Consider the following 20252-nt stretch of genomic DNA (forward strand, 5'->3'; position numbering starts at 1 on the left):
TTCTGAGGCGGCTAATCCATGACATCACATCCACGTCCGTTTCCGAAGGCGATCTCTTCGCTCTTGCAGGCCGCTCTAGGCTGCCATCTCGCCGGCTGGCTCCAAAGCTCAATGGTTGCTGGGCGGGGCCGTGACGTCTTTGGCGTGGCTGCAGGGGAGGCCGCGGCGGGGAAAATGGCGGACGGGAAGGCGGGAGAGGAGAAGCCTGAAAAGTCGCAGCGAGCTGGAGCCGCCGGAGGTGAACACAACCCCAGCGTCGCGGGCTGCGTGGGATACTCCGGGCCTTTCTTTGAGCTCCCCAGGGTGGGGGGAGTGGGGTCGAACGTGAATGGGCGGGTCTGGCGTTCACCCGGCCAGGTGCTGGGCCCAGACGAGCCCCGGGCACGCCCGGTGCGGCCCGCTGGGATCCGGGCCCACATCGCCTCCTTGCCGGAGGAGAGCCGGCCACTGTTCGTCACCTCCTGGTCCCAGTGGAGGCCCTGCTTCCGAGGAGAAGGGAGATGGGCGCCAGAAAGGGAGACCGAACTCGGGGTGGGACCAGGAGCGGCGGTGCAGGAGCTGCTACTGCCACACCGGAGACTCTAATCACACAAAACACACACACACGCACACACACGCACACCCACACCCACACACACCCCTCAACACCCCATTGCGAACCACCGAGTAGTGGCTGCGGGAACTGGCCGCAGGCCGGGTTTCCGACGGTGTCGGCCTCTCAGTTACGGACAGGAGTTAATTACCCTTGGTGTGGACAACCCCTGCCTGTTCTCTTTCCTTTATGTTCAAGCTTAATACTGACCCTGTTACAGGATGGGTGGAGGTGATGGAGGGAAAGAGGAATGTCTTTGCCTGCCTGCTGATTTAAGCTGCGGTCTAGGGTTAGAGTTTGATTGCCTTTATTTGAAGTGTCTACCTTTTCTTAGGCTGTTGCCGGCTGACCGCATGCCAGATACTTAGGTGGCTAAATAGGCTAGTATAACTCTTCCTGTATTTTGTTACGATGTTAAACTCAGGTTACAGCTATCCTTAGTCTTTTCCTCCACCCCTGTAAATTTGGGTCTTGTACCTTAAGGAAAAGAAACATCATGTAATCTCTCCAGCCCGCCCCTCTTTGTCATAGCGAGGCAAATGACTTAACATACTAACATGTGTGAGTTGATCGTAATGTCTTTACAGCGTTCTTCTCTGTTCTGACAACCTTAAGTCTTATCCCTGAGAGTATTTAATATGAGAAAATATAGAAGATTAATAGCATAGGAAGGCAACTAATAGGGCCTACTAACATAGTGTTTAATGTGCATTGCCTTGGAACACAAAATTATTGCAAAGATTTAAGTGTAATGTTCGATTACTGTGGACCCAGAATTTCCTTTTTAAAAACTATGCACAGTGCTATCATTTGAACTGAAACTCCCTCTTCTTCCTGTTTTTTTTTTCTTTTCTTTTTTTCTTTTTTTTTTCACAAGTAACATTGCTTACGAAACAACAACTTAAACCATCCAGTACTTTTTCACTGGGAATATTTTTCCCAAAAAAATTATTGTCTTGGAAATTGTTGGATAAAGTTATATAAAAATTTAGAAGTAATCTGAGGAAAAGCAAAGATCTATAGCCTAAAGAATCTTATGGGACTTTGACTTCAAGGCTACCTTGTTAACTGTCTTGACTGAGGGTAGAAGAGATGTGTTTAATGTGCTGCCAAAATGTGCCTTAAGTGTCCACTGTATGATTTATCTGCCACTCTTTTAATTGAGGGATATTAGCTCTTAGTATGAATATTGATGTTTCCATTTTAGCATGTTGGGGGATAGTGTAAAATTACTAATTAGCATCAGAAAGGTTATGGGGTTTTTTGTTGGTAACTTAGAATAAGTAATATTCCCTTAACTTCTACATAATTTGCCTCATTTCCTTTACAGGAAAGTAGTGCTGTTGCATATAAACCATTTTTGAATGTTATATTTTTAATGAAATTATGCAGACGAGTCATAGTTAAAACACATTTCATACTGTGGATATTGCTAAATTGATAATTTTGTGGCAAGCAGTCACTTTTTTGAAAACACTGTCAAGTTTGTCTTAGGGCTTACCTAGAGAGTATTCTGAATTTTAATTCCTGTTGAATAGTCTACTAAGTTGGAAGTGTAAGTATTTTTTTATGAGTAACTTCTATAGTTAACATTAATTTATGTCTGTAAGAGAAGCTGCTTATTTGAACTACCTGCTTTCACTTTAAAGAATAGGGTAAGGCATTGGGGTAGATCTTTTTTTTTTTCCTCCTCTCTTTGGTTAATTTTTTGTAGTTCTTTGAAGTAAGTAGAAATTTTAGAGAAGAGCTGTTCATACATAATTATGGCCATCTCAAACTTTTTTTTTTTCCTGTTTTTTCTTTCTTCTGTATCACCTCATGCTCTATCAAACTTTTTAAGTATACTAAGAACTGTGTCAATGAAATTGACATTTGTTATGTGAGACACTAATAGGATCTTGAATACATTCTCATGTAAGCAGTATACCAGTCCCATTAGAGAGTTAGCTATGTGCCCTTCCGATAAGGAAGCTACCAGAATGCAAATGGGTTGTAAAGGGTACCCTTATAGGCTTAAACTTTCTCATTAGGTAATTTTTTCAAAGTAAGGTGCTTCCAAGGCCCACCCATCCTCTCCAACTATTCAGTGAAAAAGAAAAAAGTGCTAGTGCCATGTGTAATTTGATTTCACATTAATTTATCAACACATTTTGTTTGCTCAGAATGAATACAAATTAGATTAAATTTCTTCTATTAAAATATTCCTCAATAAAAAAACTTGTATTTTGCTCTAATTTTATCCATGTTTTATGTTATAAATTGATATATGATTTTCTTAATTTTGAAAACTGACCTTTTACTTATTCATTCTTTAAACTATAATTCACATTACTACAAGTTTTCACAGTACTAATCTGTGGTCATCTAAAATTTTGTTTTCCACGGTCCCAAAGTACCAAATGTGTCTTTAAATGAATTGAAAATAGAAGTCCTTCATTAAAGGCCCCACATACTGAAGTAGTACATTTGTTTGTTTAAAGGAAAACCCTTAATGTACTTAGGAATTAATATTGATATTAATGACATATTTCAAAACTCACGTTAGGTTGGAATAATTTTCTAATGAACTTACATGTGAAATTGTATTGCCAATCACATTTGATGATAACAGATTTGGCTGTCATATTTTCCCATCTTAGTTCATTGTTTATTCCATTTGCTTTATTTCCTAAGTGCTTTTTGTATTTTGCTACATGCTTGTTAAGAGGATTATATAAAGAGAAAATAACATCTTTTTCATGTGACACATTGAGCCTTTTAAAGCTAAGAAATGAAGACTAATAGTATACTCACCTTCCTTCACTCCCCATTTGCTCCCACTTCGTCACTGAAGAGTAGATCTGTTGTTTTTTTTTTTTAATTTTTTAGCTTCCCATAACAATATTTCTAAAAGAGTAGATCAGATCTAAAGATACTGGTAGAGTTTTTACAATTGTTTTAAAAACAAAAGCAAAAAAACTGCTTGAGAGTGGGCAAAGCCAAACAGTTATTTACTATTAATATATCCAGAAATAATTTGCTGGATCTGGAATCATTAATGTGTAGACATTACCTAACGGACATAGTATGTTTCATCTTCATTGTGGACCTGTGGTATGGGTAGTCTCATTTGCTGCCTCAGGTAACAACATAGTTATGAATAAAATTGAGTTGTTGCCAGTTGATTACTTAATGAATGGTAGAGTAGTTCTCCCAACTCCCTTTATCATACTATCTTTTTTTGGAGAAGTCTCCATGGAAATCTTCCCTATGGCATACTGGGATTAGACAGGATTATTGTGTTCCATTTATTAGCACATATGAGTTCAGCTAGTTGTCAAATTTAATACTGTTATAAGAATATTTTTACTGTTTCTCACTTACACTGTCATTTTTTTAGATTCTCTGTTCCAGAATTATTTTCTTGGTAGAGAGACCTAGAAGTAAGAAAAGATAGGCTTTAATAAAAGAACTGGAAATCTTGACTAATCAATTACATATCCTTTGGGTCACAGTTCAAAGAGCAGAGTTAACAATATAGTCACGTCTAAATGTTCTTTATGCTATTTGTTTTGATATTTGTCAGTTTGTGTTTGCACAAAATTTGTGCCTTTAGTGTATAGATTTTTCTATATGTAAAGTCAATGGGGTTTCTATATGTTTCTCTGTGTTCCAATGTGTAGAGCCAATGAGTTTTCAATTTTAACTGTGTGTCAGTCCCAGAAAAATAGTTATTGTTTGGGTTTTACTATGAAATATCATACTTGCTTAAAACTATAAAAAGAATACAGGATAGAATTAGCATAAATACTTTTATAAACTTAGATTTTGAGAAAACTATTACATCATGCTCTTTTTTTATGAAACTCTGTATTTCTTAAATTGAGTTCTGTTTTTCAACTATTGCATTGAATACCAGTCTTCATTCTTTAATTCTTCAGGTGCTTTTTAAATGTTATATATAAATAAGTGAATGGCACCTCAAGCAACCATTCCAGTGCTGTCTTTGCCTCTTGGGGAAATCCAAAACATAATCTTGCTCAGTTCCCTCCCCTATATTGCCATTATAACTTTTACCCTTTGTCCAAAGGGAATAAAGAGTTCGTTTTATTTTTCATCTAAACAAAATCAAATGTTATGTTTAAAATGCATATTAGAGATCCCATCATTCCAAAACTATATAGATCTAGGTCCTCTGGTCTCTTAATCTTTACTTGTCAGTCTATTTGTTTGATTTTTGATTTTTCTCCTCATTCTAGCTTTTTGTCCTGCTTTCTTGACTATTGTCAGAGCCATCCCTTGGAACATCTCTTTCACCATAAATAAACTCTTCATCTAGTGTAAAAGAGTACATTTTACCAGCCTGAGCAAGAGCGAGACCCCGTCTCTACTAAAAAATAGAAAGAAATGATTTGGACAGCCAAAAATATATATAGAAAAAATTAGCTGGGCATGGTGGCGCATGCCTGTACTCCCAGCTACTCGGGAGCCTGAGGTAGGATTGCTTGAGCCCAGGAGTTTGAGGTTGCTGTGAGCTGGGCTAACGCCACAGCACTCTAGCCTGGGCAACAGAGCGAGACTCTGTCTCAAAAAAAAAAAAAAGAATAGTGACTTGGCAAACTGGGGAAAGAAAATAAAATTTTAATGATCAGCCAGCCGCCTTCTGTCTTAACTCCCCAATATGTTCCTAACTAGCCTTCTTATATAATAGACCTAAGATACTCAGGATATGAACTAATTTTACCAGCTTAATACAAACACAAGCAAAATTACTGAAAGACATCTTGCCTTCCAAACCTACATCTGTGTACCACTCATTGAAATTATAATTAATCTTTCTTTCATGAGAAAAAGTAATATATAAACCAAAGTATGATTTTTTAATAGCTTTTACAGTAGCTTAAAACAGGTGATAACCAAGTTTTCAAAATAGAATTACATTGCTCATTAGAGGATGACCTTAAAGTCCTCCTTGAAGTTCTTTTTCAACTCTTAAGATTGTATGAGATATACATGAGGAACGTGTCACTCAAGAAAATAACTCTAGGCTGTATTAACACTGTTGTTTGGGTTATAATGGGTCTATTTATAACTAGGTACTCTGTATGATTAGTACTACATTATTGAAGAATATTAGAATTTATTAGCCAAATGTATTCTTACCATGTAACTAATTGCTAACAAACTAGTTTGTGTAAAAGAATTTATAGATCTTAATTTCTAAAATGCAAAATCCCACAAATAACCAGATTATTGTACAACTTAATAGTGTTTAGTTGAAGGGTCTTTACTTTTTGTGAACTCTGTGTTTATAATTTTAAATTGCTCTGTATTTTATGCTAGTTAATTCATGGGAGCCTCTTCTACTGCCACACAATCTCAGTTCCTGCTGTATACTCTAACAAACAGTGGAAGAGACTGTTGGGTCAGTAGGTGACAACTGCAGAGGTATCTTCCTTATAACGATGCTTTTTGAGGTTGCTGCTCCCATCAATCTGCTCAGTAAAAATAGCTCATCTTGGTAAGTTGTTTCGACTTCACCAGGACCTGAAGAAGAAGCAGAAAAACCTGTGAAAACTAAGACTGTTTCTTCCAGTAATGGAGGGGAAAGTTCCAGTCGCAGCGCTGAGAAGAGATCAGCTGAAGAAGAAGCTGCAGACCTCCCAACAAAGCCTACAAAGATCTCCAAGTTTGGATTTGCCATAGGTAGTCAGACGACAAAGAAAGCATCAGCCATATCCATCAAACTTGGATCAAGTGTGAGTTGTTATTTTATATATGATGTTTATAATGGGTCTTAAGGATTTGTTTTGGAAACCTTCTTTTACTAGGTTATGGTAAATTAAATATAAAAAGGTTCATTGCTTGAGAAATAATCTTTGATGTATGAACTTACATGTAAGTATTTAAGAAATGGTTAGCTAGTACCCTGTTCAAGAAAGGTCTGGATAAATTATATCTCAATAAAGCTGTTTAAAAAAGAAAGAAAGGTTTGGAATATTAGAAGGAACTATTATAGGGAATTTATGATTTATAAAGTAATAGCCAGGGGCGATGGTGTGCACCTGTAGTCCTCACGTACTTGGGAGACTGAGGCAGGAGGATCACTTGAGCCCAGGAGTTCCAGGCTGCAGTGAGCTGTGATTGTGCCACTGCACTACAGAGTGAGATGAGACCCCCGTCTCCAAAATAAAAGGTAAAAGATAATAACTTAGAATTTTTGTAAGTTGAGCAAATCCTCTGAAAAGTATTTTCAGAAAGAATTTCATTTTATTTTTTATCTTTCACTGCCAGTAATTACTAAAATTGATACCTAGAAATCAGTTATTTTGTATCTTAAAAGATTAATATTTATAAGGTATTTCTTGATAAGAGTTTCCTGATTTTCTTACTTTGAAACTGTAAATGGATGTTGAGTACTTTGTATCTTACAATGGTAATCCTTTACAAAACGACATTTGATCCTTTGTTTTAAGTGTAAATCTTGAATTGATACTTGTTAACCTTGGAACCTTTGGAAGTATTTGAAATATTAGATTGAAGCATATGAAGTTATGGGTATTTATTTCTGACCTATAATATGACAATTTCATAAGCTTCAACCAAATAGATCTCTTATTTAAGGAAAAAAAGTTACTTATATAGTATATTGCTCTTGGCTTTAGAAAATGGTTACATTCTTGTATGAGGACAAAAATCCTGAAATTGCTTTTGAGTTGTTCATTCATATTTGCCCTATGAAAGTTAACATTTATTTGCCAGATGTGTACAATTCTATTTCCTACTTTAGATGTTCATTCAGAGATCTTAAAAATATGGTCCGGAGCAGTTTCCTAAAGAGTCAGTATGTTTGAGCTATTTTTCTAATTTAAAAGAGCTACTGTTAGAATCCCTACCCTCACTCTGTGCTCTGTTTTGCCTTTTTCCATTTCTTCCATTTAAAAAAAAAAAATTCAGTCTGAACAAAAGACATTAACTTATAACATTATTACTTCATTTCTGTTTTCCTCTATTTCAGCTGATTCTTTTAAATACATTTTTTAAACTTGCATAGACCTAACTGCATAAATAATGTTTTTTGAGAGGTAGCATATTAAACATGTATTCTCATGTACACTTCTAATAGATGGTCCCCTTGATAAAATAGATTTTACTGTGTTTGAACATACTCCCTAAATCAAAATCCTTACTCTTTCTAAATCATTGGCATGATGTAGTAATTAGTGATCATTTTAGGTGGGAGAGTTATATTTGAAAAAAACTATTTAGTAAAACTTTTTAATTTTAGAAAACAAAAATCTGTTTTGTTTTTTTTTTTTTAAATAAAGTACAGTGTAAACACAGTCTTCTTGAGGGGATGAGGTGTAGGATATAAAAAAATAATTGAACTCCTGCTTTTGATTATACAATATGGAAAGATAGGTCATCAGTCAACAAATACTTGTGTCTAAAACATCAAATATATGACATCTTTTAAAAAGTAAAGGATGTTTCTCAAGTCAATTTGCATGATCTCCAAATTAACATTTTTTATTCCTTCAAAAGCAAACACTATTTATAAAAAAAAAAAGTGTGTGTATAGCAGAAGGGATGGTTAATTTTGTTTCAGCGGGTCGGGGAGGATTTTACTGATGATGTAGTAGTTGAGTTGGACTTTTGAATGCAGGCAGGAGCTAAAGGGCATTTTCATGCAAAGGCAGTTTAGATGTAAAGCCATATATGGTACATTCAGAAAATTGTTGGTAGTTGGAACTTGTTTGGTGGGCAAATGTAGGGATAGAAAGCCCCCAAAATGAGGACATAAGGTCAAATCATAAAGGATCTGTACTCTATAATGTAATTGGTTTTATTATTTAGATTCTAGGAAGCCATGGAACCATTACACGGAGTCTTGAGACTTAACCTGATTTGCATCTTAGAAACATTACTGTGGTGCCAGTATGGGGGTTTGGTGGAAAAAGAACACAAAAAGTGGGGAGATGGTATTTCTAATAGAATTCCAGGCAAGTGATGCTAAAGGCCTTAGGTTGCTGGTGTGGCAGTAATGATGGAAAGGCAGAGGGAGAGTTAAGTCTGTTAAACAGATATCTAGTTAACAGGACCTTGTAAGTTTAGGAAAGGGTTTTCTGGCATGGGCATCTGTGAACACTATAAAACTAAAGTACCCATCGGAGCTGTTAAGTGGTGCTGTCCTGCAGGCAGATGACAGCCTATTTGAGGTTTAGATACAGGATTTAGTGGTTAAAACTATTTAAAACTATAGCAATGAATGAAATTGACCAGAGAAGTACAAAGAAGAAAAGGTTACTAACAACAAAATCCTGGGTATTAGTATCTTAAGTGGGGAGCAACATGGAGAGGAGAGAGATGGAACAAACGGTCAGAGAATTAGATGAATAACCAATAAAAAGCACTGTCACAAAAGCCACGGTATGGATGTTTTCAAAAAGGAGCTGATGATTAGAGTCAAGTGTAGCACACTAGTCATTGGTGACTCTACAGAGAATAATTTCAGGAAAATGGTGAGGGAGGGAGCCAGATTGCAGTGATTGAAGACTGAAAGGGTGATGAAAAGATGGATATATTGAGGACAATTTAATTCTTCAGAAACCTTGGGTTAGAAGAGGATGTGGATGAAATATGTTTACAGACCTAAGGGCAGAAAGCTAGCTAATACAGAAAGATGAGTCATGGTGTCCTTTATGTTCTCAAGGCACACTGTATTTAATGTTACTATGGGAAAGTATGACTAATCATTTTCTCTTACCTGTACTAAATACCCCTTAGCTAAGTGATGTTATAGATCCTAACTAGAAAATCCTTTACAGGAGGGAAACAAATGAACAGAACAAATTGTAAAGTAGAACCTACTCACCAATAACCCACATTTTCAAAAAGAGAATAGATTTATCCAAAGTCCTGAGTTCCTTACTATGTAAGTTTCTATTGATGACATAAAGTTGACACATTCTACAAACCAGGAGTTAAAAAAAAAAAAGAAGACATAAAGTTGATTCTTTCAAGATAAATTATTCACATGGTTAAGCAAGCCTATTGTAAATGTTACTTATGTGATATTCTTTTTTTTAACCTGCTCCCCAGAAAAGTATGTGATAATCTTTTTAATATGTTTCTTTTTCAGAAACCTAAAGAAACTATTCCAACTCTTGCTCCAAAAACTCTTTCAGTAGCAGCGGCTTTTAATGAAGATGAAGATGTAAGTTGATTGTCTTTTTACTTTAACCAGTTTTTTAAGGAAGATATTAGTGGCAAATTATAGGTTGTATTAACAGTATTAGTGAATTTTCTTTACAACATGTTCTTTGTGACACAAAAACTGGGTGTTTCTATTTGTTTATTTTATTTGGTTATAGGATTATTTTAAAATAATTATTGAATTTGGGGGCAAGAAGCTTAAGAATCAAATCAGCAAATACTATGTAGGTTTCACAAAAAGGAAAATTCAGTACTGCTGCCTTTAATAATTTTTATAGTTTGGTCATCAGTGATGATACATTATGCATGCATTCAACTTACAAAAGACAGCTATATCTTCATTAGTGTAGTGGTTTTAGAACAACAAAAAAAAAGGCTGCTGTAGGGCTTGCTTCCCATATCCTAGGAGGGAAAACAAATAATGCAGAAGCTTTTGCCAGAAGCTCTACTCAATGAGCACATGTTCCAGAGTGAGCATGGAATGCTTATCTGCTGTTCCCTGGGTCAGTCCCAGTTCCCTCATGCCCCTCACAGTTTCATTATCTTACCAAGCTTATGAATGGAATTTTCCAGCATAATTTTGACTGTGATTTTTGTATTAGACTCTGACTTTAGAACCTAACTCCCCCTCAAGAAATGATCCCACAGTTACAGGGTACATGAGTAATTGTTCCCAAAAGCAGTATGGATAAGAATTATACATTTGGAAGACTGAAGTGATTTGGAAAGGATATATATGAACTAGATATTAAAACGTTAGGTAGGGCCGGGCGCAGTGGCTCACACCTGTAATCCTAGCACTCTGGGAGGCCGAGGTGGGCGGATCGTTTGAGCTCAGGAGTTCAAGACCAGCCTGAGCAAGAGCGAGACCCCATCTCTACTAAAAATAGAAAGAAATTATATGGACAGCTAAAAATATATATAGAAAAAATTAGCCGGGCATGGTGGTGCATGCCTGTAGTCCCAGCTACTCGGGAGGCTGAGACAAGAGGATCCCTTGAGCTCAGGAGTTTGAGGTTGCTGTGAGCTAGGCTGATGCCACGGCACTCACTCTGGCCTGGGCAACAGAGTGAGACTCTGTCTCAAAAAAAAAAAAAAAAACGTTAGGTAGGGTTTTGGTGAACCAAACAATACTTTTGTAAGCCAAGGCATCGGTTTTTCAAGTCATAAGTGATAAATACTGAATAGCTGCATTTGATTGGACTGGAGAGTTCTATAGAGGAGTATTAAGCAAGAATAAATATGGAGCCCAGATAAGTAGGTAAAGAATTGTGGTTATCACCATATTCTCCACTGGACTTTTACTCATTCTACACCTTTGCTTTCTATGGCTAGGCATTTTGATGTTATAAAGGTAAATCAGACATGTTCCTCTAGGAACTCAGTCTAGTAGGACAGAGACTTAAACATTAAATGGTACAAGATAAAAATAAAAAAGACCTGACGAAATGAAATACTATGGAAATTCAGAAAAGAAATAGAGGCCAGGTACTAGTTATAGCAGCATGGAAAGACCACTGGACCAGCAATAGTAAAAGACCTGAATTAAATTTGAAAGCACTAAATCAAATAATTGTTAAAGTTTTCTGGCATCTCTAGCATTAAGAGATTAGGTAGTATTTAATCCAACTCATTTTGAAATGTATAGATTGTAGGGGGAAAGAATAATATAGGAAGAAGGGAATATATGTAAAAGTACAAGACTGGAAATTGTAAGCACCTTCATAGCAATGGCTTACTTTGAATGCCTAACACTTTACATATCTTTTCACATTATTTTACTCTCCATATGTCCCTGTGAATTGTGTGATATATTTATTCATATTTTGCAAGTAAGAAAATAAAGTATGCATGAATACATGCTAATGCACACATATGTTGTACTTCAGGTCTTTGGTTTCTTGTTCTGTGTTCTCTGCATTATACCCTACTATCTTCCCCAGGTGTTTCCATTTTTTTATTTTTTGAGACAGAGTCTTGCTCTGTCGCCCTGGGTATAGTGCAGTGGCATGCATCATAGTGTATTACTACAACCTCAAACTCCTGGGCTCAAGTGATGGTCCCACCTCAGCTAGGACTACAGGAGCACACCACAATGCCCAGCTAATTTTTCTGTATTTAGTAAAGACAGGGTCCCACTCTTGCTCAGGCTGGTCTCAAACTCCTGAACTCAAGCAGTCCTCCCACTTTGGCCTCCCCAAATGCTAGGATTATAGGCTAGAACCATGGTGCCTAGCCCCTAACTTTTTTAAGGAATTTTAGACAGGTTCAGACAACACTCTTTCTGCTATAGTATCATAATGTTAGTAAAGGATAAACTGTCTCTTAGATGAAAAAAAAAAAAATTGATCTAAAATCTTCATCTGGTTCTTCATATTTAGTAGAGAAAATAATTAAGTAGCCTTGGATATGTGCTCACCAAAAAATTGGTTTCCCTGATCATCACCTAAATACACATCTGGGAACGATACCAATCGGATATCAGACTGAGGTGGGGGGTGGGGGGAGGGGATGGGTGTATGCCTACATGATGAGTGCAACGTGCACTGTCTGGGGAACGGGCACGCCTGGAGCTTTGACTTGGGGGGACAGGCGGTGCATGGGCAACGTATGTAACCTGAAATTCTGTATCCCCCCATAATAAGATGAAATAAAAAAGGAGGGGGAATAAAATAAAATAAAATAAAAAAAGTAGCCTTGGATATGTATCTGAGTCTGAAATACAAGGGCTGTCCGAAAAGTATCCAGCCATATAGCCGTTCTTGTTGTATTAACAATGGCTGGATACTTTCTGAACAGCCTTTATATGTTGAACAAAGGGTATCCATTTAATTAGTTAATTTTGAAATTTTAAAATACTTTTTCAATTGTTGAATCTCTTTAGTCCCCTTTAATTTGGATAATTCCCTAATCTGTCTGTGTATTTCATGGCATTGATACTTTTGAAGAGTACAGGCCAGTTATTTTGTACAGTGCCCCTCAATTGGGATTTTTCTGATGTTTCTTCATGGTTAGTTTCACATTCTTTACTTTTGGCAAGAGTACCACAGAGGTGATGTCAAGTTCTCAATACATCATGTCAGGGAGCACATGCTGTCAATATGCCCTGTTACTGGCAATATTAACTTTGATCATTTGGTTAAAGTGATGCCTGCCAGCTTTCTCCATTGTCAAATTACTATTTTACCTTTTGTAATTAAAATTTAATCTTGTGGGAATATACTTTGAGAATATGTGAAAATAGTACGATTTCTCAAACATTCACTCACTACTGTTAACATCCATTGATGATTCTTGACTGAATCATCAGTTTTATTATTATTATAATGTTTGCCAATGGTAATTTTTCTAATTCTGTCACCCATTTTACATTTATTAACTGTCTCTTACTGTGAGGAAGAGCTCCTTATCACATTTAAGTTTTTTATGTGAGTGTATACTATGTATTTTTACTTTATTCAGTAGGCTGTATTGCTCACATTGTCCCAAATTTGACCAGTGGAAGCCCCTTTAAGCTGGATCAACACCCTTTTAAAAAGTAACATTAGGGCCGGGCGCGGTGGCTCACGCCTGTAATCCTAGCACTCTGGGAGGCCGAGGTGGGCGGATCGTTTGAGCTCAGGAGTTTGAGACCAGCCTGAGCAAGAGTGAGACCCCACCTCTACTAAAAATAGAAAGAAATTATATGGACAGCTAAAAATATATATAGAAAAAAATTAGCCGGGCATGGTGGCACATGCCTGTAGTCCCAGCTACTCGGGAGGCTGAGACAGGAGGATCGCTTGAGCTCGGGAGTTTGAGGTTGCTGTGAGCTAGGCTGACGCCACGGCACTCACTCTAGCCTGGGCAACAGAGTGAGACTCTGTCTCAAAAAAAAAAAAAAAAAGTACCATTAGGGGGCTGGGCGCAGTGACTCAAGCCTATAATCCCAGCACGTTGGGAGGCCTACGGGGGAAGGATCACTTGAGACCAGGAGTTCGAGACTAGCCTGGGCAACATAGTTAGACATATCTCTACAAAAAAATTTAAAAATTAGCTGGGTGTAGTGATGCACACCTGTAATCCTAGCTACTTGAGGGGCTGAGGCTGGAGGATCGCTTGAGCCCAGTAATTTGAGGTTACAAAGCAAGCTGTGATTATACCACTGGACTCCAGCCTGAGTGACAGAGTGAGACTCTGTCTCAGAAAGAAAAGTAATATTTAGCTAAGCAGCAGCATTTATACTTAAAAACTTATATCTGAAAGGAACTTCTCCCACAGTTTTCAACAGCTATAAGTATGGAAATGTAGTAAGGAATTAACTTTCAAGATGTTTTTAGTAAAAGATATGTTCTAGAAGGAGTAGTAAAGTAGTTAAGAGCCTCTACTTTGGCATCAAACTGTTCTGCTGTTCATTAGCTTTGTCACTATGGGCAAATTAACCTTGTTGCTTCATCTGAAAATGTGAAAATGATAACCATAATCTCCCTCATGGGATTATATTTGGATTTTAAGATATAGTGCATATAAAAGCATTTAACACAATGTGTAGCACATAGGAACCAAACAGTTTTAGTTCTAGAACATGAAGGTTTTGCCAAATTTTTTTGTTTATGCAAAATCAGCACTCTAGAAGATAGGTATTTCTTTTTAAAATGTAGTTAATAAATAATTAACTAATGTTTTCCTTTTACCAAAATTTACGGTATTGAATTGCTAAAAGACTTAGCTATGAAATTTATCATTAGTAATCGAGTTAATTTAATAAATTTCTATGCAGTCATCTTGGTTTACTTACATTTTTTTCTTCAGAGTGAACCAGAGGAAATGCCTCCAGAAGCAAAGATGAGAATGAAGAATATTGGAAGGTATTATAATTTTTCATAAATATTGTTGAAAATTATAGGGGTGAATTAAGAGCAAGAATAAATTGCACATAATATTTTAAGTCTTCAAGCTCTTGTGTGTTTGGGCAGAACAGTTTTTGGTATTTTCCCTATATTAGGTAGCTGATTAGGATTTTGAAGATGAGTTAAGACATGGACCAGTCATCATGACAAAGGATAACAGTGTAATATTCTGTGAGCTGTCAGTGATCTTATTTTCTCTCCTAGTAAGAGAAAATGAGTGTCTCTTAAACATAATAATAAAGCTATTTCTTTTCAGATACATGTCACCTGTATTTTTTTCAAATAAGAAATAGCCATGAGAAATGTTTCTGATTTTAAATTTAAATTTAAAATTTTTTCTGGTATAAAAGAGAACTGGCTTTCAGTCACTTCATTTATGATATTGTTTCCACCACTTGATCTTATATGTCCTTTTTTCCTTGGTGATTTGGACACCAAGTACCAAAATAAGACAGAAGTATTTTATTTTTAATTTTCTTCCATTATTGTTGTCATGGAGATAACATTAATAGCAAGTTAACATAATGTTTGATTTTCTGTCTTTGTGTGTACATAAATGGATAACCTAGAGACTAGTTAGCCCATGCTGTGTCCCCATTTCTTCCAAATACATGAAACTCTCAAAGAAATTAGTGTTAAATCCATACACGAGCATTAGTTGTCAGACTTTCAGTCTGTGATTCAAGTGGAAACAGTTCCAGTGGCTGCCTGCCTGCCTGCCTTTCATACTGAGACCCACAAGCGGGAAATACATCTAACATTGTTACTCAATTTAAACACCCAGTACACATAATATTTAAACATTTAAGCTGGATATGGTGACTCACACCTATAATCTCAGCACTTCGGGAGACAGAGGCAGGAGGACTGCTTGAGGCCAGGAGTTCAAGACCAGCCTGGCAACATAGCGAGACCCCCATCTCTACGAAACATAAAAAAAAACTAGTAAGGCACATTCCTGTACTCCCAGCTACTTGGGAGGCTGAGGCAGGAGGAGTGCCTGAGCCAGAGGTTTGAGGTTGCAGTGAGCTGTGATGGTGCCGCTGCACTCCAGCCTGGGTGACAGAGTGAGACCCCGTCTCTAAAAAATAAAAAAAAATTTAAAACCCCATAAATTTGACATAGAAGTTCGTAAAATGACACTGAACCTTTCTATGTGTGATACATCTTTGTGTTTTTCTTCTATTTTATTTTTACAAATGCTGATGGCCAGCCAGCTACCAAGTTGATTTCATGACCCTATTAATGGGTTACAGGCAACAGTTTTAAAAACTGTAGTGGTTGCTACCCTTAGCTGTTTATCAGAATTACCTTAAGTGTTTGTTAAGACTATAGTTTTATCTGCTCTTCCCCCAACCCCCACCTCAAGCCTACTGAAGATGAAGTTCTAGAACTATCTGTGGAAAGGGTATTTTTAAAAAGCTCTGTAGGGGCTTTCAGTGTTCAGTGTGTGTTTATAATAGGTGCTAAACAGACACATATTGAATGAGTTAAAAACATAGCCCAAAAGGCTTTATATAACATTTTAAATGAATTTTCTTTGTTTTAACACAGGGATACACCAACATCAGCTGGACCAAACTCCTTCAATAAAGGAAAGCATGGGTTTTCTGATAACCAGAAGCTATGGGAACGAAATATAAAATCTCATCTTGGAAATGTCCATGACCAAGACAATTAAATGATGTGTTTTGAAATTGGGGTGTGGGGTGGGTGTAAAGTTAAAAGGAACAGTTTCCTTTTGTAAAGAATGGTATAAGACTATCTTTGGAGCCGCTTTTTTTTCTTTTTCATTTTTTTTTTTTTTAAGATTGAGTGGTACACTAATAAATGAGAGTTTGAAATTAGAGGTAATTTATGTTTTATATGCAGATTTCAAGACATTTGCTAATTTTGTAGTTTCATGTGATTAGTTTCCAAAGGTTACAGATAATAAAGAAATCAAAAATGGTACCTTTTTAAGAATTGCATATTTTTTTAGACACAACTATTAGCACATTGAAGGGGAAGCAAAAAGTTATTGTCTATTTAAAACTGCAAGCAGTTACACTCTTAACTCCCTCATTACCTAAACTGGCTCCCAGGAACAGCCTTATAGAGAGAGGGAGTATCGTATTGGGAGGGAAATGTTACTGAACTATTGACTGAAAGTAAATTTAGATAAAATTAAAATACAGCTTTTTTTCCTTATGGGCATTTGTTTTGTTTCAAGTCAACATAAACTAGATATTGCATTGCTATCAGTGGATATAGACACTTAGCTCTTTTTTAAAAAATAAATAAATTTTAAATTTTTATGTAAACTGTTGAGTATTTGAAATAGCTCACTTCACCTTAAATGGGTCTTGTCTGTCTTCACTAGCCTTCAAAGAAAAACCATTTGCTACCAAAGTAAATCAGTATTTTGAATGTGCTTCTCCTACTTTTTGTTTATTAGCTAGTTCCTGTAAGCATTTCCACCAGAACTTGAGGCAAATCATAAGGAAGCTGTTTCTTTTAAAATACAAACCACCACCAAAAATTTAAATGTACATATTGCTTAAGTTTCTGGCTATTTTTATTTTTTAAAAGGTATAAACACCAAAAAAAAATTTAACATTGTACGAAGATGGAAAATGAGAAGATGCACTTTCTGTAACTTTAAGCGTTTAAGTTACTAACTTGTAAAATCCAATTTGAATTGAACTTAACTACAGGCTTTCTTATAAGTACAATTATATGGTTTATTTTAAGTATATACATATTGACCAATGATGGCCTTTCAAAAAGCACATTTTAGGTACTGAAAATAGAAGGAAAGAAAATGCATCTTCAAACATATTTTATGGAATCTCTCACCACATTTACTTTGTTAGATTTGTGTATTTGTAGGGTGTTTGTTTTTGTATTTTTGTATTGTATATGGACTTTTTTTTAACGTGACAGTTACACATCTTTAAAAGCATAGAGACAAAAGAAACATATACAGTATAATGATTCCCTTGAAAACTCCTGCAATGTTAAAATTTGGAGGCAGCTTCAGTCTATTTTATTGGTGGTAACTACTCGCTGAGCTCTTTTAGTAGGTAATAACTCCAGAGAAGCAGCCTGTGTATATTCCTAACACTTTGTTCACTTGCTTTTACGTTTAGAATAAGCCCCAGGTAAAACAATGGAAATGTATATAGAACTCTTAGTTCTTACATGATTTAATTTTATCAAGATACATGAATTTAACTTTAACTTACTTTAATGTAGGCAAACTATCCATTTTTGTCCATTTTACTGTTTGTTAAAATAACATCCCTCTCCTACATATTCTTTTCTTGACCCAAATAAAATATTAACCTAAGGTCAAGATAGGAGAGAGAAATGACTGAGATGAATGTCTTTACTAAAATACCAATAAATTTGTCAAACTCAATAGTGTTCTTATTTTTTGTTCCACTTAATTATTGCTTACTGGTTTTGGGGTTTTTTTTTAATATAAAGAAGTTGAGATAAATGTTATGAGTATTTTTCTGTTCAAATTAATGGCCAAAGTAATGGGAGATTTCAAATTCCTATTTACTGGAGTCTACCTAACTCAGCACATAGTTAATCTTCCTCCACTGACTGCCAAAGGGTTGTCCATCCTGTGCTTAACAAAATCCTGCCAAGGCATACCTTGAAAATCACTAGGTGTTAGAATGTGTTCTTTCACTAGTGTCTTCCATCTGTTAACCCTATAGATAGATAGATGGATGGATTTAAAAGCATAAAGAAAAAAAATATGATCTCACTTGTACTTAATGGCTTCAAATATTTGAAGATTCTTTCTGCCCTACACCTCTGCCTGCCTCCCTACAGGTTAAAAATCCCACTTTCTCTAATCATTTTTTGATATTTTTAATTCAGTTTGCTTTCTTTGAATACTATGCATTCGTCTCTCAACACATTGCAGACGCCCAAACTTCATTTCTATGGTTATCAGGCATTCTGAGACCACATGGTTGCCTTCCCCTCATTTTCTATCACTTTTACTTTGCTAACCATTCAGTCCCATGTGGTTAGTGCAGTTTTTTCCTTGGTTTCCTCTAATGACTTGATAAGAACTTGTCAGATATTTCCCTTTTAGAATATATTTTCTTAATTTAATATTTTTTTGTCCCACTTCAGGAAGCTGGTCTGTATTTTCTTATATAGTGCTGCTGCTGAACAGGTCAGAAGATTGAACTACATTTTAGAATTAAGATTCATTTCTCATTTCTAGTTTGACTAATTACAAATGAAGGCTCTGAGTTTGTTTTGTTTCTTTTTTTTTAAGAGACAGGGTCTTGCTATGTTGCTTAGGCTGATCTTGAACTCTTGGGCTCTGGCAGTCCTCCTTGCCTCAGCCACCTGAGTAGCTAGGATTACAGGCATGCGCCACCAAGGCTGGCCCCAATTTTTTTCTTAACGTATCAAGGTTAGCTTGGTTTACTATGGAGGGATTGTTCAAGTTATATTACTGGTCAGGTGAAAATACTTGTTTTTAATTTTTTAAAAACTTTTCATTTTGAAAATGGTGGAGACTTATAAACATATTGCAGAAACATTACAGAGTATTTCCATATATGCTTTAGTTATAGTCCCCAAATATTAACATCTTAACCACAGGACAATTGTTATAATCAGGGAATTAACATTATTACAATACTATTATCTATTATACTACCTTATACTGTTGTTCTACAAACCTTCAAATTTCTCCATTTGGCCTACTAATGTACTCCTAGTCCAAGATCCACTTCATTATCACTTCATTGGTTGTCATCTCTCTTTAGTCTCTTTTTTTTTTTTTGAGACAGAGTCTCACTCTTGCCCAGGCTAGAGTGCCATGGTGTCAGCCTAGCTCACAGCAACCTCAAACTCCTGGGCTTAAACGATCCTACTGCCTCAGCCTCCGGAGTAGCTGGGACTACAGGCATGCACCACCATGCCCGGCTAATTTTTTCTATATATATTTTAGTTGGCCAGATAATTTCTTTCTATTTTTAGTAGAGACAGGGGTCTCAGCTCTTGCTCAGGCTGGTCTCAAAATCCTGACCTTGAGCAATCCACCCACCTCGGCCTCCCAGAGTGCTAGGATTACAGGCGTCAGCCACCACGCCTGGCCTCTTTAATCTCTTAATCTGGGACACTTTGATGTTTAACTTATATTTTGTGAAAAGTACAGACCAATTATTTGTAGAAGAGATCTCAATTTGAGGTTTACCTAATGTTTCCTAATGATTAAATTCAGTTTATGTATTTTTGGCAAGAATACTAAAGTACTAATGTGTCCTCCATGTATCTTATTAGCAAGGGCATGAAGACAATTTGTTCTACTACCAGTAATGTTAACTTCAATCACTTGGTTATGGCAATGTCTGGTGTCTGTCAGATTTCTCCACTATCAAACTACTGTTTTTCCCTTTGTAAATTTAAGTATCTCGTGGGAAAATTCTTGGGACTTTATGAGGATCCTATTTCTCATCATACTTTGGCTCACTAATTAAGTTTTTTTGTTTTTTTTTTTTGTTTGTTTTTGTTTTTGAGACAGAGTCTCGCTTTGTTGCCCGGGCTAGAGTGAGTGC

General features: G+C 36.2%; 1 protein-coding gene across 6 annotated transcripts; it reads left to right on the forward strand.

Moving 5' to 3' along the window:
* Positions 1-53: 53 nt before the first annotated feature.
* Positions 54-18107, forward strand: PCNP (PEST proteolytic signal containing nuclear protein). 6 transcript variants are annotated; one of them, XM_069472558.1, is made up of 6 exons: positions 54-238; positions 5915-6092; positions 6168-6330; positions 9714-9788; positions 14579-14634; positions 16231-18107. In XM_069472558.1, the coding sequence occupies exons 2-6, from the start codon at positions 6037-6039 to the stop codon at positions 16355-16357; spliced, it is 477 nt and encodes a 158-aa protein (XP_069328659.1). In that variant the 5' UTR covers positions 54-238; positions 5915-6036; the 3' UTR covers positions 16358-18107. The 6 variants fall into 6 exon arrangements, with proteins under 6 accessions (XP_069328659.1, XP_069328658.1, XP_069328660.1 ...); XM_069472557.1 differs by lacking the exon at positions 5915-6092 and having other exon boundaries at positions 6116-6277; positions 9760-9788; XM_069472555.1 differs by lacking the exon at positions 5915-6092 and having other exon boundaries at positions 140-238; positions 6116-6330.
* Positions 18108-20252: the final 2145 nt, after the last annotated feature.

This window comes from Eulemur rufifrons, chromosome 7 (genome assembly GCF_041146395.1).
Source record: "Eulemur rufifrons isolate Redbay chromosome 7, OSU_ERuf_1, whole genome shotgun sequence".
Lineage (NCBI taxonomy): Eukaryota > Metazoa > Chordata > Mammalia > Primates > Lemuridae > Eulemur > Eulemur rufifrons.